Source organism: Mya arenaria, chromosome 16, assembly GCF_026914265.1.
Source record: "Mya arenaria isolate MELC-2E11 chromosome 16, ASM2691426v1".
Lineage (NCBI taxonomy): Eukaryota > Metazoa > Mollusca > Bivalvia > Myida > Myidae > Mya > Mya arenaria.
Window position 1 is genome coordinate 50,666,623 of NC_069137.1, and position 24,430 is coordinate 50,691,052.

General features: G+C 34.1%; 1 protein-coding gene across 1 annotated transcript in view; it reads left to right on the forward strand.

The window, feature by feature from the left end:
- Positions 1-23,034: 23,034 nt before the first annotated feature.
- Positions 23,035-24,430, forward strand: part of LOC128221770 (uncharacterized) — a 97,025-nt gene continuing 95,629 nt past the window's right edge. The window contains exons 1-2 of the mRNA XM_052930372.1: positions 23,035-23,100; positions 24,255-24,407. Of these exons, the coding sequence (XP_052786332.1) occupies positions 23,079-23,100; positions 24,255-24,407 (175 nt within the window). The 5' untranslated portion in view covers positions 23,035-23,078. The remainder of the gene's footprint in view (positions 23,101-24,254; positions 24,408-24,430) is intronic.

Here is a 24,430-nt window from a genome sequence, read left to right on the forward strand (position 1 = left end):
TATTACTTCGCTTAAATATTCTGATGAAGGACTAAAAAAGAATTGCAGTACAACCACGAACACGGAGAAACCGACAAGTATTAGTCTTGGACTTACAGCAGCAAATCAGTACAGCCACATTCCATGTTATTACGAGAGATTTTGGTCCAGAACTACAAAAGAAAATCAATCGAAACACCACTACTGTGACATCGTGGAAGTTTATAATCGAAAAATAATTCGGTCTATTTTTAAAACAAAATTAAGATTAATACTTATATGCTTTCTGGTGATGTTTAAATAATTTTCTGTAAAATTACAATGATATTTTCACTGTTTTAAAATTTAAACCCTTTCTCAATTTTTTATCAATAGTCAGCACACACGGGGCTTGGACACACATTCAAAATACACTAACCGAGATACAACACACGATCATAATGTTTACATGTCTGGTATTGTTCTGTTTCCGTTCGCCTCTACGACAAGTAGTTAAAGAACCATTCAATTCTAGCGGAGTCATTCCCCCTTTATACAAGTCTACTCAAGGTCCACTGAGATGTTGAGACTATTATTTGTGAATTTCTTCAAAACAAAGATGCCGCAGATGGGCGTTTACCTGTTTTAACTAATTGATGTTTTAACACACATGTTGGATCACTGTCCGCCATGTTGTTTTTCTAAGTGAGCTTGTTTCCGAATGAAAGGAACCGACGAAGCCACCTCAAAGTGGGTGTCTATAGTTTAAAACAAACAGTTTCGGTTTTCATAAAACAAACGATACAACTAGTTTTGATTTTATTTGAAGCTGTCACAACAAATACGCAGTTCGTGAAACCAATAAATATTCCAAAAACAGTTCATTACCAACAAAAACGCGAGGCTTTATTGCGAATATTTAAAAAAAAACCATACAGCAAAGCTTGTTCTATTTTTTGTTGTATTCGAATCTTCGTAAAGTCTACCAAGTGTGTTTTTAGGCGAATATTATTTAGTTAAAATTTAGGATTTAAAAGGAAGAGAAAAAGATCACTGAGTATATTATAAATATGAAACCCAATTGGGAAATGTTCAAGATGCATTAAGGACAACATTCGAAAGCGTGCGTGAGTGTGTGTGTTTGCGTGCGCGCGTATGTGCGTGTGTGTCCGTGTGTGCGCCTGTGTGTGTGTGTGTGTATGTGCGTGTTCGTCCGTGTATTTTTTTTGTGAATTTATAAATTGAAATCACGAAATCCTGAGTTCAGGAAGTTGACATTCTTTTAACGTGAACTCGGGAATTCGTAAAATCATGAAAGTCTCAGTCGTAACGTAATTGAAATCGTGAAATTACAATATTCTTTAAATCTGGAAATCATGAGGTTGGAACGTCGCTACCGAAAATAACAAAACTTCGAACGTGAGATTAAAAGAGAAACCGAGGCGAATGCAATATGAATCAACGACCAAACCAAACTTGACCTTTCTAGAAAACTTAAATTCATAATACTTAATAATTGATAGTAATTTCTAGCTGTTTGCGAGATAATACCTTAATGACATTCTCTTACTTCCATATATCTATCATAAATACAATCTTATGTATTAGATTACTGTTGTAATATTTATGAACATTTAATGGACTTCTTTTATCTACATATATTGTCTCGTACGTCGGCTCTTTGTACATGTGCAACAGCGTCTTACGAAAATGACAGGCCTAAGACAAATATTTTTACTAAAATGTTTTTTTAGTGTAGAATAAATCAGTAAAGGTTTTGATGTAGACCGCTGTCATCGTCTTTCACATTTGTGAGTGTCACAAAATACACATATCGAGTAACAACACACGATCACAATGTTCACATTTCTGGTGTTTTGTTTCCGTAAGCCTTTAGGCTAATAGTTAACGAACCATTCAATTCTTGCAAAATCATTCCGAATCCCCCTACTTTCAAATTTACCAAAGGTCCACTGAGATGTTGAGACCTTCCCAAAGGTGTCTACAAGCGTTATTTTCCTGTAGAGTTGAGGATCAATTTCCACCAAATCTTCATCGTTTCCAGACAAACGTGTTCCCACAGATTGCACGTGCATGGCAGCGACATCTGTTCCATGGTCGTCAATGACAAGATTATCAGCTTCGTGATAGGTGACGTTCGTGACGTTGGACGAGTCAGCAAACTGTAAGCTATAACGAAATTTTGCTCCCCTGTTCACAGCATTCATAACCTTTTCTCGTGATCCATGCAATATTGTGCCTTTGGCGTCAACTTCCAACACCTTCTTCCAGCGCATTGTATCGACAAACCATTTCAAATTCTGCGTTTTTGATTCTCTTGTGCTAATGGACCCTCTCCCAAAGGGAATTGTTATTGTATTGTCCACGCCATCTGTAGAAATTACTTTCCATACCCATGATGGAACGACAGCAAATTCTTTGATATTTTTGTTACTTCTCTGAGCAATATTCAAAAAGATACCGTACCATTTCCCATTTGAAATAACTATTTCATCTGGCTCAGTCATGAAAGCATCGTCGATAAGTATCTTGACACGATGGCCAGCCTTAACGGCGTCAATAAGATCTTGGTGTAAACCGTTGGAATCTCCCTCGGTGTCACGACTAAATATCTCTCTCCAGTTGTCATCTGTAAACCTAAAGTACATATCAATCTTTTTTTGTATTTTTGTTAAACTATTTTTTTCAAAATTTGGATTTATTCAGCAATATGTACGCATTTTACATAACATAGTTTGACATTATATAATACCAATTTACAAGCATGATATAAGAATGCAGTTAAGTTATTTACGAATAATATTTGAGATACTATGAATGTTTAAAGCAATCTAAACCTAAAATACATATCAATGCATTAATTTGGGGAATGAAATTATTCTTTAATATATACGTTATACAAATGGCAAACAAAATCCTTGAAAATTAGAAAAGTTTGAATAGTCATAGCTCGAAATGTCATTACATTGTCGGTATGTCTTGTCAAACGCAAACATAATTTACATAATGAAAGCATTTCAATACAGCGACCCTTTGTTAGCATTCAATTCACAACCATGAAGATAGCATTTTAATTTTGATCAAAACTGTCCATTGGCAGTAAATTTACATAATATAATAATTTTAATACCGCGACCCTTTGTTAGCATACAATTCATAAACATGAAGATAGCAGTTTAATTTTGATCGAAACTGTCCATTGGCAGTAAATTTACATAATATAAGAATTTTAATACAGCGACCCTTTGTTAGCATACAATTCACAAACATAAAGATAGCAGTTTAAGCTTGATCGAAACCGTTCATTGGCAGTAAATTTACATAATATAAGAATTTTAATATAGCGACCCTTTGTTAGCATACAATACACACACATAAAAATTACAGTTAAAGCTTGATCGAAACTGTCCATTGGCAGTAAAGATGAATTTCACGAAATTCTATTTTCAAAAAATACAAAATCAAACTATTTAATCCATGGGAACAGACAATAAAACATACCATTGGGATTACGCAGATCGAAGACGGGCAGCATAATAACCCATTCACCCCAATACCCCCTTCGGCTTTTATATGAAATCTTTCTTTTTTTGGTATGACAAAATCTTCGACCTGTCAAAATTCAATTACGCAACTGCGTATTTGCGTACAGCCAGCTATGCGCCTGAATTTTGAAACCAATTCTTACCAAGCCATTTGCATTGACAATGAGTGTTCAGCTATTTTCTGGTACGTTCCGATGGTTCTCGTCATTTCAGAGACCGTTCCGTCACTAGCCCAGTTCGTTAGTTTCCACACTAAGTCATTCCTTAATGAGCTTTGGTCTTTTCCGATTCGCCATAGAGATTGCCCAATTGCAATATTTAGAGTTTCGTACACCTGAATTGGAAAAAAGCAACGATTGGAATATATGGTGTGGAACTTACTTACATTTAAACACTTAAGCAGTCTTATCGACGATTGAACGAGAATGTTTCATGAGAGTAACAAATGAAATTAAAGGTTAAACTTGCAAATTCAAATAAAACAATTATTCTAAATGAATGATTACGTTGTATTCAATGATTCCAAATGAAGGACAAAGTTATTTCAAATTATCGCGAAAATTTGACTAAACATATCCAATAGTATCAAATAAATGACTTCGCGAATGTATGACTACATTGGATCCTATGATCACAACGTAATGACTGCGTTAAATCTTATGATCGCAAATGAATGACTATATTGTATCCAATGATCCATATTTAATGATCACATTATATCAGCGTGTGTATACCACGTGATAAATTGCGTCATATTCATGCTACGTCGGAAGGCAACAAGACATAAATCAAAGATAACTTTTCTTTTACAACATCATTTTAAATAAAACAAAGGGCAGTCTATGCCGCTTAAAGAGTACCGCATTTGTTTTATTACCGAAGTTTGATAAGGTGATAAGTTTCATCAAACACTTCGACAAACCTGTTTCCATGAAATTGTTTTGACAGTGTTTCCTCGGACGGCGAAAAGGATTGTCGAAGTGTATTAAAAAAATAAACTCTCAATCAAACTCTGGTAAAATACCGAAGGCAGGGCTCCGTAAGCGGCGAAGACTGCGCTATGTTTAAACCTATGTTTAAATGGTGAAGAAAAAGTGAAGTTATCTTTGTTTAAAGTCTTTTTTTAAATCAAAATATTGCCTTTCGACGTAGCATTTATGACGCATTTATCACGTGGTATACACACACTGTATATCAAATGATTGCGAATGTTTGATCACAGTAAATTTTACGATTTAAAATAAATAACTACTTTCTATCGAATGATTGCGAATACATGTAAGTAACTACACTAAACCAAAGATCCAGAATGAATAACTGCGCTATATATAATGAGCGCAAATGAACGAGACCGTTATACAGTCGAACCTCGTTGGCTCGAACTCCAAGATACCTCGAGCCACGAAAAAATCGAACCAAGCGGGAATACTTGCCTTCAGTTTAAAGAAATCGGTCCTTTTCCTCCAGTTCGAAGTAATGAGGAATTCGACCCACGCGAGTTCGAGCCAACGGGATTCGACTGTATATAATGACCACAAATTAATGACTACGTCATATCGAACGAGCTCGAATGATCAGTCAAAACATACCGTGTAGACAAACTCACCTCGACATTGTCGAACGTAAATGCATACATGCTGTGGTCAGACACCATTCGAACGTCCGCACCCTTCTTAACAGCATGAATGACCTCACTCGCGTTGCCACTGACTGTTTTACCAGATGACGTGCGCAATCGTTCATCCGAAAATGGCCTGGATATAATAAAGCCAAAATATGTCCTTGTGTTAAATAAAAAAAATATATGAACGAAAGGTTGGTGATTTAGATCTGAAATGAAACGACAGGTAATATTCGGTGACATTAAGAACAACTAGCTATTTATAGAAAAGTCGCAAACGTTTCTTTTAGTAGATGTTCTTAAAGGTAAAACACAATGCCTATATTTATGAATATTCATCTGTCAAGGAATAACTTCACGAAGATCCTTGTGTTAATATGCTTTTGAGCTGTATGCGTAGTATTTCGATATCGGGTCAAACGGCCCAGTTAACAGAAAACCTATTTTTGAATTAGTAAAAGATACAGATCATTATTTTTTTATGATTTCAATGAACCACCGAAAGTTATGATTGTCGCCTTACATTAAACAAAATATAACATAATAAAATAATTATATCAGGAACAGAGTTCAACTGTTTACTTGCTGACATTTCCTATCGGCTGGGATTTTGTGTACAAATTGAATAGTGACGTCACTGCTGTATGTGTATAAGGGAGGCAATCACGTCATGATTTAGCACATTCGGAGTTCCTCGGCCATTTTTATCGAAAACAACCTCGGATGTATGCAGGTACATCGGTAGAAGTAGTTGTAATTTTTTGAATTATATCATTTATTAAATGTAGTGTTTTAGAGTTGTATTTATTGATCTAAGTTTGAATTGATTGCCAGTGTTATTGCAAGCATAATTAAGATTCCCAAGAGCTGAGTCATAAAGTTCAACTGCTTAATAAAATTACTACGCGATCTACTTGCAGCGGACTTTTGAGTTTGTAAACCGTTCAAATACATCCAAGGTTGTTTTCGATAAAAATGGCCGAGAAGTTCCGAATGGATTTAGCAAAAATATTGCAGCAGTTATTTACAATAACATACCTGACAAACCACTGAAGTTTGTAAAAATCCATTGTGGATCCTGAATATTCAGAATTCCCAATGTAGTACCGGTCAATTTCATGCGATCCCGAGCTACAAAAGGTTATAAACCACCAGTAGGCCATATCTATGAACACGTTGTAGTGCAGCCTTCCGACGTGAAGCAACGCTTGACCGCACACCTCCGTCATGCCAACTACCCGTAAGTTTTGCACACTTGTGAGAATCGCAAAATTAGGGTTGACCACGTGTGTTAGCTTTACTCTGACGTCATATCCGCTCAGAATGTTTTCGATTAGGTCGAGTTTGCTTCCGGAAAGTTCAATACCATGTTCGTTGGTCTCGAGAATCATTGTCCATTTTGGAACTGGAACTGTAAGAATACCCATGATTACTTATTTATAACAATAGTCTTAAAGCTGCACTCTCACAGATAAAAAAGGCAACTTTTTTATTTTATGTCTTGCAACGAGCAAATTTTTTTTTAAGTCCATAGAAACCAGTTATATAAGACTGCTGACAAAAATAAACATCGCAGATTTTTATATTTAATTTCAAAAATTGATGTTTTATGCATTTTTCTTAAACCGTTAGTACCGGTTTAAGCCATAAAACATTATTTTTCGAACGGAAATATGAAAATCGGCGACCTGATTTTTTGTCAGCAATGATTTGCAGATATTTATGCAAAAACTTGCTCTTACCAAGACAAAAAATAAAAATGTTGTAAAAATGGTATGTCTGTGAGAGTGCAGCCTTAAACTGACACATTAATTCAAATCAATACATGCACATGTATAACAAACATCAACTTTGACTGATAAACCTCTTCTACTTACTAAATAATGCAGTTATGGAAAATATTAATAAATGAAAACAAGATTGTAACTGTGTATTTAATAGCTGAATGCACAAAAATGATAAATGATTGGTGAATGCTAAAAGATGAACTGTGGTCTACTTAAGTCTCATAGGGTAGAACTACCGTGTTTTATGCACATTTCTTTCAAATTAAACCTGGTATCCTTTATAAGAACCATTGTTTTGAACACTTATTCATCCCTAAAGGAATATTGAAACAATATCATTAATTGTGTTAAATCTTATTTGGGAGTGAGAGTGCATCTTTAAATGAATGTACAATCGAACATCGTTGGCTCGAAGTCCGAGGGACAACGAAAATACCTCGAGCCTTTGAAAATTCGAACCAAGCGTGAATGTTTACAGAAAAGCATTCTTTTTACAAGAAATCGGTCATTTACATCCAATTCGAGCCAACGAGGAATTCGAACGCAGCAAGTTCGAGGCAAGCAAGTTCGAGCCAATGGGACTCGAATGTAGAAAACAAAAACACGGTTTAGCCTTGAAACTTTACCCTAAAATTTAGTTAATTGACAAAAAACTAAAAACAACAACTGGTATACAGTTCAACAATGTTCGTACAAAACATAATAAGAAGTTAGTGTTAGAAAGTATATTTTATATATGTTTGTTAAAGCTTCATTTTTTCAACTTTTTTCATTTTTTTTTTGGTCTGGGAATGAGTAATTCTTTGCATAAATATTTACAAACTAGTAATAAAAGACTGCTGAAAAAAGATCAGATCGATGATTTGCATATTTCCGTTCCAAAATGAATGTTTTATGGCTTAAACCGTTACTAACCGTTTATGAAAACAACAACATAAAAACATCATTTTTTTAAACTTTAATATAAAAATCTGCGATCTATATTTTGTCAGCAGTCTTAAATGACTGGTTGACATGCATTTTCCAACAAGGTCGTTCCACGACAAAAAATAAAACAGTTGTCAAAACGTTCAATCTGTGAGAGTGCAGCTTTAACAGCCATTCTAAAACATGTTTAATTTCATGAATACATATAAGTACTTAACAATACTTAAGTTCATCATTTATGGATCACATTTCCGTAAATTTATTCGAAGGAAATAAAATGTTCACTCACCGGTTGGTGCTTTTTTTGGTATAATATGCTTGTCACGATTAACGATTACACTAATGCCGATTATTCCACCGATGGTAAAAATAACAGAAATAATCAGCAAAGACGATTTAAACTGGCCAAAACCCTTGAATGGTTCCTGTGTGGTTTCGTCTGATATTTCTTTGCCGGTGTTAACATTGTTCTTGTAAGACAAAACCGAAATTTCTTCTTCCGCCATGTTAAACGGCGGAAAATCTTGTGATACTGGGAAACGTTGAAGACGTTCAGTTTAGACAATTCTTATGAATAAGTAACAGATCAGATAACGTTTATCTTAATGAGTTAAAATATTTTACTGTTTTTTTTTCTTTTCCAAATTGACATCTAATTGATTCAGTCAGATATGATGATTATAGACAGCAAACATCATTTATTCATACACCTTTTATTTGCGATTGTCGCTTTATCGCTTTTTAATGGAACAAGCAGGTTTTCTAGGTTTGTATTGGTTACGTCTTGATTCAGATACGCGAAAAATAGAAAGATTATATGTTTAGAATTTCTATTGTATTACTAATTTTGTCAAAATATTTTGACTGACTGTAGTGTAACGGACTATACAAATTGCTATGAGCACCAGGCGGACACTTTGACGCGTCGCTATAAAAGCTAGGTCAATAGCGAGACCGTACAAGTGCCGCTTATACACATCGTATACCCGGTTACAGTAAAACAGATTATATGTACCACATAAATCATTTTTACCATCTTTGCTAAAATCTATAAAAGCATTTAAACGACAATATTAAAATTCTGAGTCTGAGTCTTAAACGAAGATAGCTAAGCATCCTTACACGTGCGGAAGTTGGGACCAATTATGCTGTGTAGGGTTTGCTCATACCTACGTGGTGCAATTTTCGGTGTGCCTGGGACGTTATTCGGTCACCGGTTTCTTAGGCCGCAGAGTGCTCCCAAAACCGTAGTTTTTCAGCGGTTTTGCCATACCTGTTAATGTAAAGTTAATGCCGACGATATCTCCGGAACCAAAAATGCGGGACGGTCTGGACCGGTATTGGTGTTTAGGTATCTCCATTCTCTATGTGTCGAGACCGTCGGAGCATCTCTGACGTGCCGGCGTCAACGTTTCCTTACGCTTGCAACTTTTTCGCTTAAGATCTAAATGACACGAAAATGCCGTAAAATGGGGACCTCGTTTCGAAGATAGCCAAACATCCCTGCAAGTGCAGAAGCTGGCACCAGGATTTGCTTATACATACGTGGCGCAATTTTCGGTGTGCCCGGGACGTTATTTGCTCATCGGTTTCAGATGCGCAAGGTGATGTGTTACCGTTTTAATAATGAAAACTTTCTCACGATTTTAACGTTGTTAAGGACAATTCCGTGCAATATTTCTCTCAGTAAAAATTGTTGTGATTTAAATATTGTATTATATAATTTGGGATTCCCAATATCCGACCCCTGTATACACACACATACATTTCATGTAATGATCTTTACCAACGCCGTATATCTTTGTCTTTTTGAACTGTTTTCATCGGTTCATCAAACCAGTGCACCCGAGCAATAAGCGAATTTTTAACTGAAGTGTTGATAGTTGAATGTTATTTTGTATTAAAAGCATTGATGCTTTTAAATTGTTTCGGTATAATAAAATAAAAAGCAAACTACTGATGGGGTGATAGTTCAACAGTCTCCTTATGGAAGTACTGTCATCCAGGGCTTAGCCTCCGTTGACAGTATTTCCTCAATTTGATGGTATGACTCCATCCCATCAGCCATCTTATATTGATATACTGATATCGAAATTATAGCAAAAACACTAAGCTTACATTCACATTTTAGCAATTGTCTTCAAAATATGTTTTCCAATAATTTTAGACGATTCTGGGTGAGTATCTAAATCGAAACACTTTCTGGAGCTACTTTTGAAATATTTTATTTAGACTTGCACCACAACTACAGAATTTTCCATTAGAATACTAGGATTCAAGATCAATTGGTTAATTTAAATGGTATTTTTCAAGATACTACCAATCTGCGTGAAAAGTACTTTGTTTTGAAAAACGATCGGCTTTCTTCTGTTTCTTCAAAACGTCAAGTCCCTAAAGGCATAACTTAGCTTAAGGGAAAAAGTGCCATGATGGTGGTGGACTATTCGACAAAGAATTTAGTCGTCTAACTCAAGAAATGATAAGTACAGCTTTAACTACGATACAATGAACATGTCATATTTAGTCACAATAAAAATATGCATACAAAATTGTAGTAGTCTTATCACTTTATCTCAGACATGTGTCATATCTGTTACAAAGTACACTGCTTTATATCAATTCCAATCATATTTAAGTGGCGTGCATGAAATCTGCTCCAAAACACGCGAGCAGCTGACACCATTTGGAACTCATCGGCCATTTTTATCGAAAACAACCTCGGATGTTTTATAGTGTTTATTCAGAAATACATGTAGACATGTTGTCCATGTGTATACATTTGAGTAAATATATGTATATATATATATATAAGTTGTCAAGTGATCAATGCAATATTTATAATATACAGAACATTTATGACATCGCATTGAATATAAACCGTATACAGTTACTATTGTATACATGTAGAAATTAAAACCAATACATGACAATATATAACAGCGAGAGATCAGTGTGAAATAACGTTTGTATAGGCTATCACTAACTATTTATAATAATATTGATACATGTTTCTTAAATTAAATGCATAATTAACATACATGGCTTAATTTCTATTCTCTTGAACATATTCGGATTGCATTAATTCAACAAATTTTGGTACGTTTGGATGGATGTATATGGACGGTTTACATAATCAAAAAGTGGTACGTTTAAGTCCGCTGCTAGTAGATCGCGTAGTAATTTTATTCAGCAGTTAAACTTTATGACTTAACTCTTGGGGATCTTATTGATGTTTGCAATAATTCACCTCACTGGCAATCACTTTAAACTTAGATCAATAAATACAACTCTAAAACACTACATTTAATTAATGATATAATTAAAAAAAAAACTTGAAATGATGTACCGGCATACATCCGAGGTGGTTTTCGATAAAAATGGCCGAGGAGTTCCGAATGCAGCTGACATATCAACATCAGTTAGTTTCATGCTCTTTGAAACTTCATGTTTCCAAATATTATTTGTTTCGAATTTTATTTAACAAAAATCAACCAAATAAACGGATTTTAAACCTTTCAGACAGAACCAGTACCACCAATTGTTTCAATTTCAAACCTTTACATGGGATAGTTATTGGCATAGTATCACATTTCAACGGTCATTTGAAAAAAGCACTGAATGTCAGCGACAGTATTCAATTAATAAATCGCGTATTTCTGAATTCATTCGACAATACAATATTACACATATCCGTCATATAAAGCAATAAGACAATGAATAACAGATATGCTCTTACTCTTAGTACAATAGCGCATTTTCTGATGCTTCAAAACACAGGGGAAGTCTCAGTGAGTGTTTTATAAACAGGCAACATGCGTTATTTCCCTTAGTTTTGGAATAATAGTTTAGTACAGTAACTGCTAGCTTATACACTGCTGTTTATAAATGTGAGCATTTGCCGTCGAGCAGGAATTAAGTTAAAATTGTACATAATGACAATGTATTAATGATTAGAGTAGCTTAATCTGCATCCAACCAGATTTTAAAAGGTCTTTCCTCGTCCTTTGAATTACTGCCCTTTAAAAATCTAATTAAAATATGTTTCTTTTATTGAAATAATAACACGTTAAAATATTGAAAATATAAGAAACCTTAAAATAATTTTATAAAATTAAGTATATTTTATGTATATAAATTAAAGAATATATAACCTGAAGTATGGATAATTAGGAGCGGTTTTGCAAAATTAAAACCGGATGCTGTTAAAAAAAACCTAATTTTGGCGTTCGTTTTACGCGAACACACTTACAGTACGATCCCAGCCATGCACTGATACAATAGCCACATATCGATGATGTTTTACACAACCATTCGTCATCATCTAATTTCAAACTTGTTTATTTCCTTGAGAATATAATTTTTATTACCTTATCGGATGACGATATAAAAGGAAATCAAATTTCCTTATTTGTAACCATCAACACATTAATAACGTGTTCAAATTTTTATCTTTATATATATATATATATATTCTACAGTTATCAACTTTTTATCTAGAAATAAATTATGTTGTCATATTTGCCTAAAGGTCTTCATTGAAAAATAATAGCCGAGGTAAATAGTGTTTCTGCGTTCAATATAAACTGCACATTTCACATATATAATAAGTAAATATCTGTTTTGTTTCATGATAAAGCATGATATATTATGACGTCATATGATAACTGTTTCTTATCTATAAATAGACAGGTAAAAATGACCTTTTGCAGTGATTTTCCAGCGTTATTATGACGTCATAAGATTACTTTTTCCGGTCTTCAAATAAATATGGCCTTTTATTCTTTTTCTTAATATTGTAACCTTCGTTTGACCTGCGATGTAATTAGGTCACCGATTTGCAGATAACACATCTCTGTTACTTGATGGGTAAGATTTATCATTGAATGCTACCTTAAATTTATAACATGATTTTTCTTAATACTCTGGCTTGAAAATTGACTTTGATAAGACTTATTTAAGATGGATTTGTTCCCTAAAATATAGCTTAAGGTCAATTAAAACAAAATGAAAAATTAATCTTGGGAGCTACCCAGTTTAAATTATTATGGTTGATATTTGATGTAGATCTTAGAAAATCTTACAAGCAAACTTGAAAAAGAGAAGAAATGTATCAGTTATTGAAAAGGAAGGAAGTTAACTCCAATTAAAAGTATCACTATTGTTACTTCCTATTTTTTAAACATATTTTTATGTCATTGCCAAACCCTAGTACACATGTGTTCAATAAAATCACAAAATGTTTAATTTTTTTATTATTATTATTATTATTTTTTATTATTATTTGTTTTTGTTTTTTTTTTTTGGGGGGGGGGAGGATGGACCCCATAAGATAAACAAAACTCTGTTTAAGTAAAAGAGTTCAGTATTGGAGGTCTAAAATGATAGATGTTGTAGCAACTTGTAATAACTTACATTATCTTGGCTTTGAAAATTTGTGAATAAGGAAGGAAGATGTAATGTATTTGTAAACTCATTGTTTGATATGTTAAATACTTTATACAGGGAAGTTTTTGGTACACGTATTATAAAGAAATTAAAACAATAATAAACTTGATAAACATACCTAGTTTTTTCTATAGTGTATATGCACTGTGTTTTTGTGGGGTTTTATGCTGTTGTTCCATGTTTCTGGTTTGTGATTGTTTGTTTTAGTGTTCTATGGCGTGTACCAGGGGTTTATGTTTAAACTTTTGGATTAACTGACCTTGTTTCTGTAATTTTTCATATCAATATTAAAAAAAAGTTGTCCATCTGCAGCAATAATGATATACATTTATGAGTTATTTCACAGTAATGATTTGACAATTAACGTTATCTTAATATAAATTAAAGAAAATGAGTTGTTTACGAATGGCTGGGGGGGGGGGATGAACTATGGTAGCCGTAGAGATGCGTTGACTGAAAACTGGTTTTCATTGAATGTTCATTATGTTAAAGTAGAATAATGGTGAACCGAATACTGAATTGGTTGAGGGAATTATATTACATAATTCGGTTCATAAAATATGGAATTTGTAATGCCCTTACATGTACGGAAAGATCTTAATGGAGTTTCGATGATTTCATTTAAGAATTAGTCTAAACCTGATCACTGATGTGTATTTTATCTAAAATAAATTTTGGAAAGCAAACATGAAACTACTCGTATTATCCTTTCCTAAGTTTATACCAGATAAAAGAATATGCATATCAGTGCATTGGGAACATTGTCATCGGTGGTTTGTTTACATTTACGTTTACATTTTCATGATGAAGGACTGCATAAGAAAGGTTTAAGCCAAAAACTGAGGCCTAAATTCTGAACACAAAAATAAGTCTACAATGTGCGCTAAGCGTAACATGCTGGTATAAATATCATAATTTTATATGTGTTTATGGGAATTAGAGAGTAGTAAAATTGAAAGTTGCTTTTATTGAGAGTTTCAACTTGAAATTTTTAGCAAAAACCTTAAAACTTAACTAGCAATTTCAAGTTTTTACTCAATTTTGAGAGTTTGCGAATGCTTAATTCGAGCCCTGCCTTCTTTCTTATTTTTGAAGCTACAGCTTTGAAATTTGGACCATGTGTACAGTTTTAAGAACAAAAATCAAGCTGAACCCATTTCATTCTAAGGCCCAGTTAGATATCATATCTTTAATATCTGGGCATTTTTAGCTCGACTGTTCAAAGCATAAGGAGGGATATACTACTCGCCCCTGCGTCGGTGTCGGCGTCGGCGTCCGGTTAAAGTTTAAGGGCAAGTTGGGATTTTCACTTATAAGTCCAATACCCTTCATTCAATTGACTAAATACTTCACAAAGTTGTTCAGGGCCATCACATAATGAGGTTAGATAACTCCATATTATCTTTCATACAAATCATGGCCCCTGATTAATTATTGAACTTAGGTTACAGTTTAAGGGCAGGTTGGGATATTTATTGATAACTTCTATACCCTTCATTCGATTGAATTATTACTTCACACAATTGTTCAGGACCATCACACAAAGAGGTTACATAACTCCATATTATCCTTAATACAAGTTATGGCCCCTGATTGACTAAGGTTAAAGTTTTAGGGCAGGTCAAAGTTTTAGGGCAAGTTGGGATTTTAATAAAACAAGAGCCGTCGTAAGACAGCGCGTTCGACTACGCCACTTTGACTTAGAGGTGAATACAATACCGATGTAATATTACCAAGTTTGGTCTCTTTATGTCAAACCTAACTAAAATTATTCGATACACTTTGATGCTGCCTTCCTACACAGCCCTCATTACCATATACAAATATGCCTTTCAAAAGAAATTAAAAAAAAATCAAGGGCCATAATTTGTATTCAAGGTTAAAATGGAGTTATGCTTTTCGTTGTAAGATGGTCGTAAATAATAATTTTGAATTTTATTAAGTGCATTGAATGAACAGTATAGAATATTTTCTTTATTAAAATCCCAACTTGCCCTTAACTTTTACTTGCCTAAAACTTTAACATAAATCAATCAGGGGCCATACGTTGTATTAAGGATATGGAGTTATGCAACCTTGTTGGATGGTTGTCCTGAAAAATTGTGTGAAGTGTTAAGTCAATTGAATGAAGGGTATAGAAGTTATTAATAAATATCCCAACCTGCCCTAAAACTTTAACCTTAGATCCATAGACAATCAGGGACCATAATTTGTATGAAAGATAATATGGAGTTATCTAACCTAATTATGTGATGGCTCTGAACAACTGTGTGAAGTATTAAGTAAATTGAATAAATGGTATTGGATTTTTTAGTGAAAATCCCAACTTGCTCTAAAACTTTAACCTGCCCTAAAACTTTAACCTGCCCTAAAACTTTAACCTTAGTCAATCAGGGGCCATAACTTGTATTAAGGATAACATGGAGTTATGTAACCTGATTGTGTGATGGTCCTGAACAACTGTTTGAAGTATTAAGTCAATTGAGCAAAGGGTATAGAAGTTAATAATAAATATCCCAACCTGCCCTAAAGTTTTAACCTAAGTTTCATAGTCAATCAGGGGCCATAATCTGTGTAAAAAATAATATGGAGTTATCTAACCTCATCACGTGATAGCCATGGACAATTGTGTGAAGTATTAAGTCAATTGAAAGAAGGGTATTGGACTTATAAGTGAAAATCCCAACCTGCCCTAAAACTTTAACCGGACGCCGACGCCGACACCGACGCCGGGGCTAGTAGTATAGCCCATCTATTCTTCGAATAGTCGAGCTAAAAACTTCTATACCCCTCATTCAATGCACTTTATATTACGCATAATTATTGACGACCATCTTACAACAAGGAACATACATAACAATTATGGCCCTTTAATGCTTTTTTTATATTAATTTCTTTTGAAAGGCACATTTTTATATTCTTAACGGCATTTTCATAAAGGGAAAACAAGTTATTTGAATAACTTGCATCATTCTTCGGGCAAGCTGGTGGGAGGGGAGCGTCAAAGTCACCTCATGTATCGAATAATTTTAGCTAGATTTGACATAAAGAGACCAAACTTGGTATATACGAAGAGTTTATGGAGACCTTTTATCGAAATGCGGTTGAGACCCCTATGATCAAGGTCAAGGTTACCATTAAAAGAAAAAGGGTTGGTATTGAATATCTTAAGTAAGGGTCTACAAATTGTGACCAAACGTTGTATATAGGAAGAGTTTATAGAGACCTTTCCTGAGATTGTGTTTTGGGCCTCAAGAGTTATGGTCTAGGTCAAGGTCACTGTTTCTAAAAATAGAAATATGGTTACTACTGAATAACTCAAGTAAGGGTTGACAAAGTTTGACCAAACTTGGTATAAAGGACAAGTTTATGCAGAGCTTTCATGGATTTTCTTTTGGTCCCCCTACGGTCAAGGTCACTGTTTCTAAAAATGGATCATTGTTTCAGTTATGGTTGACATACTGTGACAAAACTTGATATGTAAGAAGAGTTTACGGAGGACTTCCATGGGATTGTGTTTGGAGCCCCTAGGATCAAGGTTACTCTTACGAAAAGAAAGCAACTGAAACTGAATCTCTTCTGCCAATCAGAGATTATGCGAAGGACAGGGAGATGATAGTTCAAGTTGGCAAGCCCACAATGATGGCTCTTCTCAGATATTAACCTAAACGCATCCAACTAAAAGGAATTGATGCAAAATGCTCTGTGACTTGTTTGACCCGATTTACCCAATTGTTTTAACACCAGTGTATGTTCCAAACCAACAGTCCCAAGACCCTTAAATAAGTGAAAAACAAACACTTGATGTTAATATGCTGATATGTACTCTATATAAACTTAATCTAAGGTTTGAGAATGATCCTGCCACTGAGCTGATGAAACCAGTATCACTGTTTTTATTGGCAATTATTTATGTTCATATTGATTTCAAGTGATAAACTTCAGTTTTAGCAATGAGTGATAGAAGGGTGCTACACCCTGTCTTTCGTTAATAGCACTCCTCTGCAATAATGGTGACCAGTAAATGATTATGAACACATACTTCCTTAATAAATCAGGCAGTTGAAGCCTAAAACTATTTGAATTGAACACATTTATAATGTTGTTTTTCAAAATGATGATATTTATGTTCTTCACAGCATGATACAATGTACATTTTGATAGCAACATTTCCATTTTTCTATAATATCTTCCTTTTTCTAAACTTGGCTAAACCTTACAAATAATTTTAGGTTGAACTTTTGCCTATGAATAAGCATCAATTTAATTTGTCAGGTCCTATGTCGACAATTGAATACTTCTTGAAAATTCATGACTTGTACATGCTAAGTAGTAAGTCTGTTTTAAACTGTTTTTATAAATGAGCCTATTAATTAGCTCGTCTATTCGAAGAATAAGGAGAGCTATACTACTCACCCTGGCATCAGTGTCGGCGTCACATCTATGTTGAGGTTTAGCATGCAAGCAACTTTAAAGCTGCACTCAGATTTACCATTTTTACAACTTTTTTATTTTTGTCTTGGAATGAGCAAGTTATTGCGTAATTATCTGAAAACCATTGATATAAGATTGCTGACAAAAAATCAGATCGTAGATTTTCATATTTCCTTTCAAAAATTAATGTTTTATGGCCTAAACCGTTACGTTTAAGAAAAATGCATAAAAGATCAATTCTTGAACTAAAATATAAAAATCTGTGTTCTAATTTTTTGTCAGCTGTCTTATTTAAATGTTTTCCATGGATTTTCGCAAAAATTGGCTCGTTCCAAGACAAAAAATAAAAAAAAGTTGTCAAAATGTTCAATCTGTGAGAGTGCAGCTTTAAGTAATTATCTCAGTAAATACATCATTTATGCATTGAGACTTTGGATATATATTCCCAACTATCTAACCTACTAAATTAATGAAGTTACATGTAGATAACACTTATATTTGAATATAATGCAAATAATAGGCCTTTATTTGACTTAGAAATTCTGGTTAATGTTTTGCATGTAAGCACACATAGGTTAATATCTCAGCAACTACTTGATGTATTGCATAAAGACTTTATAAAATGGTACTCAATCATCAAACCTACTTAATTAACCAAGTTAGATAACTCTAATTTTTATTTAATGCAAATTATGCCTTTATTATTAGACTTAGAAATTCTGGTTAAGGTTTTGCATGTAAGCACACATAGGTAAATATATCAGCAACTACTTGATGTATTGCATTGAGACTTTATACAATGGTACTCAACCATCCAATCTACGTAAATAACCAAGTAAGATAACTCTAGTTTGCAATAAATTCAAATAATGACCCTTTTTCATTCAACATAGAAATTCTGGTTAAGGTTATGCATGTAACCACTTTTAAGTCAAAACCTCAGCGAATACATCATGTATTGCATTGAAACTTTAAACACAGGATCCCAATCAACCTTCTTAATTAATCAAGTAAAATAACTTTATCTTACATATTATATAATTTTTGCCCCTTTATTATGCGACTTGGAAATTCTGGTTAAGGTTTTGCTTGTTAGCACACATATGTTAATATCTCAGCAACTACTTGATGTATTGCATTGAGACTTTATACATTGGTACTCAACCACTCAACCTACTTGAATAACCAACTTAGATAACTGATTTTGCAAATTATGGCCCTTTATTTTTGAAGTTAGAAATTCTGGTTAGAATTTTGCATGTAACCACATTTATGTTAATATCTCAGCAAATACAACATGCATTGCATTGAAACTTTATACAAGGGCTCCCAGCCATTCAACCTTCTTAATTAATCAAGTTAGATAACTCTATCCTGCATATAATATAAATTTTGCCCCTTTATTATTCGACTTAGAAATTTTGGTCAAGGTTTTGCATGTAAGCACATATAAGTTAATATCTCACCAACTACTTGATTTATTGATTTGAGATTTATTACAACGGTACTCAACGATCAAGCGTACCATCAAGTCTGTATTTCATTAAAAACTAAATGTTTTGAATTTTACACAAATCTTCGCAGGCATCATTCTAATCTAAATTCACAGTGATCCATGCATGTTTCGCCGAAACTTTTCAATCCTTACACTGAAAAGCTGTCTCTGTGACAGCTCTTGTTAACTGATCTAATTATACAAAAGTGTAAATGATGCAGTTTGTATTTTCAATTTAAAGCATATTTACCTCCATTGCCATGCTTTATGAGCAATTAACTATTATATAAACATCGCATTTTTTCTCTTAATAATAATTTAGAATGGATTTGAAAATAGGTTGATGTTGTTGTTGTTGTTATAATGTTATATTTGAGTGATGCATATTTACTGTATCTTTGAATACATATGTTTTAATAAATGGTTTTCTACCTTGACCTCCTTTGACCCGATTATCACTAAAATCAATAGGGGTCATGAACTAGTCAGGCCCAACCTCCAAGTCAAGTTTGAGGGCCATGGGTGCAGGCATTGGCGAGTTATCACTTGGACAAACTTTTAGCATTCAAAGTCACTGTTACCTTGACCATAGACCCAATGACCCCTCTAATCAATAAGGGTCATCGACTGGTCAGGTCAAGCCTCCATGTCAAGTTTGATGACCATAGGACAAGGCATTATTTAGTTATCAGTCGGAGAAGTTTTGTTAACCTTTTTGCGTTAAAGTTCACTGTGTCATTGACCTTAGGCCCAAAGACCCCTAAAATCAATAAGTCATTAGATGACCCCTGTTGTTTTCAGGAGTCATAAGTTCAATCATCAAGGCCATAATGTTTGACAAACATATCTTGTTCATGATTATATCAATTATTTATAAATTGAAAAAAAATGATATTTCAGTTTTTCTTAAAGTACACAATGTACGTAATTTCATTTGCGACAATGATACCAGTTAACATTTCATGCACATTAAAGATTCTCCTATTTTTTATGTAAACTATCTGCAAGAATAACAAAGACTGTGCGAATCCCAAGATATCATCCAAACATAAATTATTTGTTCAAATTATGCCCCTCAGGGGTCAAAACTGGCACTGCACCTGTGGTCACAAGTTGCCTACAGACTTATTTAAGAAATATTTTCAAAATCTTCTTGTTTCAAACCACAAGGCTCATACCTTTGATATTTGTTGGGGAGTATGAAACAAACAACGCTTTTCCGGACCAGAAGCTTCGTATTAAGAAACAACCGCATCCGTGATACCAAGCCGGAAGTTCGGTTCAGGGATCGTACAGAGATAAATAAATCAGACCGAAGCTCCATATTCAGATGCATCACCGTCCGTGATTCCAAGCCGGAAGTCCCGTACTTGGATCAAGCAGAACTTATGATATCAGACCGGAAGTTTAATATTGAGATGCAGCACTTTCCGTGATTCCCAGCCGGAAGTCCCGTATTTGGATCAAGCAGAACTTATGATATCAGACCGGAAGTTTAATATTGAGATACAGCACTTTCCGTGATTCCAAGCCGGAAGTCCCGTACTTGGATCAAGCAGAACTCATGATATCAGACCGGAAGCTCAATATTTAAATGCAGCAGCACCCGTGATACCAAACCGGAAGTTCTGTACAGGGATCAAGTACAACTCTTCATATCAGACAGAAATCTCCATATTGAGATACAGCAGCATCCGTGATACGAAGCCGGAATTTCGACACGGGGATCAAGCTGAAATCATGACATCAGACTCCATATGGAAATTCAACATCAGCCGAACCGGAAGTTCTGTAAACGGGCAAAGCCAAAGTCGATTGCTTATTTTTTCCATAGCCTAATTAAAAGAAAGGTATAAGAGTTTTTAAAAAAATAAATAATGAAAGTATGCGTTTTGATTAAAATGATTATGATAATGCTACAATTTATGAGCTTCGAAATGGCAAACAACTAGTTCTCTAGATAGGTTGGAAGTGCTCTCTTCTTCGTGCTTATCCTTATGTTTCTGAAGAACCACGTTCCTGAATATTTACATGTTACTGGAGCGTGACTAAAGTTAGGTACTTTTATGTATACAAAAGTTGATCCGTTTACCAGGGCGTTTTGTCACGCTATTTTAAGCAAGGCGGAAGTAGTTCCGAGACTACACACGGTACTCGCATGATACGGAGTCAGAAAACGACAGTATGTCGATACAGATTTTTCAATACGGCGTGCTGTATTTACACTTTTGGATATGGAAAAGGAAATTGATAATTGATAATAAAAACGTATTAATATCCAGACTGCATCTGGCCTGGTTTTCTTGAGCCAGTATAAGTCCATTATAACAAGATTTAGCAAAGCCTACCATGCTTTGAGATAAATCGTGTAGTGTGTACATTTTTCAATTTTTGTTTAATGTACTATCTTTATGACAATCACGATACACTAATTTTAGCTCAGTGAAGACTAAGACCAGCATTTGGCTAAATACAAAAAGCTTTTTAAGCTTGTAACACTTACGAATATTTGAAGAAGCCTGTAAAATGGAGTACAAAGGTGGTAAGGTACAAAAATGACATCGTGGGCGGGGCTTTTTAAGCGGCGTGAACTGCGCTTTTTCATTTAAAATGATTAAGAAATGGTTATGTTATTTTTCTTTCTTCATTCGAAGCAAAAAATTGCCTTCCGATGTAGCATTTATGACGCAATTTATCACGTGGTATATACACACTGAAAGCGGTAACCTTGTTATCGAAAAATACTTTTTTTTATGAGTGTATAGTCTGTCTGCTTTGTATTGTGACTGTGTGTGTATCTTGGTTGATGTCTGTCACAGTGTATGTATACCACGTGATAAACTGTGTCATGAATGCTACGGCGGAAGACAATCTTTTGATTTGAGACTTTAAACAAAGTTATCATCACTATTTCTTTACTATTTTAATTGAAACATAGCAATGTCTACGCCGCTTACGGAGCCCTGCCTTCGGTCTTTTACCAGATTTTAATTGAGAGTTCAGTTTCTTTAAACACTTTGACAAACTTTTTCGCAATACGGCCGTCTGACAGAGCACTGTCAAAACATTATTTTGGAAACAGGTTTGTCGAAGTGTCTGATAAAACTAATGGCCTTATCAAATTTTGGTGATAAAACAAATGCGGGGCTCTTTAAGCGGCATAGACCGCCCTTTGTTTCATTTAACATGGTGTTATAAAAGAAAAGTTATCTTTGATTTAAGACTTCATTTTAAGCAAAATGTTGCCTTCCGATGTAGCATATATGACGCTATTCATCACGTGGTTTACACACATTGTGTCAGACCTTCAGGGTATTCGTTATATCACTAGCCACTGAGCTTCTCCTTGTAGTTTTCGTTGTTTTATCATAAACATACTTGTTGTGAAGATATAGTTGTCTGTAGCCCTACTACCTTCTAAAACCGGTTTAATATTTTTGGTTACATTGTAGGTATCAATCGATTCGAAGCAAAATCGAGTTAAGAAATAAACAAAAAATGTACATCATGAGTAGAAGCTCTTTATCCTCATACAAATAGAATAAAACATACATTGTAAAACAATAGCGATTGAATGGCATTGCGTATTTTATGAATCTATGTCATCTAGTGCCTTTAACTATTAAATATATATAGCAATACAACCATGTTTGTGAGCTATAAATGATAGAGTTCTTTTAACTATACTAGTTAAACATGCTTGAGAATTCTATGATAGAGAGAGTGCATTTAAATCTGTTATCATAACTGTATGTATATATGTAATGCAAGGACAAAAATCATTGAAGATAAGGATGATCTTCGTATAACTTCAACTACTTACTAACATTGGTTAAAGTGAGGATATGTTTGCCGTTGAAACGAAAGGTAAATCATTTACTTTTATCAATAATAATTGTTTAATACAATATGGTTAGTATTACTGCATTTGATCCGGAAAGTAAATATTGACTCGAGGTGATATTTTGCAGGTCCGGTTTGTTTTGCGTGTCTTCTTATAATGAGAATGTAACAAACTGTAATATATAATTTTTTTTACTAATATATGAGATGTTATATTTTGAATTGGTTAACTTTCCCGTTATCATACTACACCCGTTACCCGTAGGCGGAGCAATAAGTATCGCGAATAAATATAACTAAACAATTACGCAAGTTGTTTATTGAACGTTGTTCTTGACAACATGGTATAAGCCAGTTACTGCACCTATTATGCTCGTGATTGACAGATCCCAGCGTTAAGTACATGTATATATTGAGCGGAAAGATAACGGGCACCTGCTAGATAGGTTCAAAATGGCGATTCCTTGTTGACAAAAGTCGATCAGAATTAATGTTTCATGAAATATTTAAGTGTTATAAGAGGAAGGTATCTGATAAAAATAATTTATATGTGACGTTAGTGGTTTTATTAAAGTGACACTCTTATTCAAAATCAGTACGTACACATGTATAAAAAACGTTAATCTTGATAGATAAACCTTTAACTACTTACTAAATAATGCATTTCTGGAAACTATCAATTACTGACTACAAGATCGTAACCGTGTATTTAATAGCAGAAGGAGCAAAACATATTAAATGATTGGTGAATGCTAAAAGATTTACTGTGATCTACATTAGTCTCCAAGGTATAGATACCGTGTTTAATGCTCATTTCTTTCAAATTTAACTTGGTATCCTTGTAAAGAAGCATTGTTGTCGACATTTATTCATCCTTTTTTGGAATATTAAATCAATATCACTAAATGTGGTAAATCTTATTTGAGAGTAAGAGTGCATCTTTAACAATGCAGTGTTCAATATTTTGGGGTTACTGTTGAATAATATATTTCAAATTGGTATGAATCAGTCGACTTGTGGCGTTTAGGGAACAAAATGAATATCCAAATGTTAAATAAAGCTCCCTAAACATGCATTATTGTGGCTAAGTTCGACTGTAATTGAGGATGACGGTCACAACATGTCAACATTTGTCAATATTATACATGATATCCGGAAATAAAATGCTACTTTTTCAGCCATCGTATTACTATGGGTGGTTTGCCTGCACGTGGATGCGGTATCCGGGTCATGCGTAGACCTGGACGTAAACGGCTGTCAGACCAACCCGCATATTTGTGACGATGACCTCTTGGCACGGGTAACTTGTCCTGTGACGTGTAAAAGATGCCGTAAGTATACCCATTGAACGTTT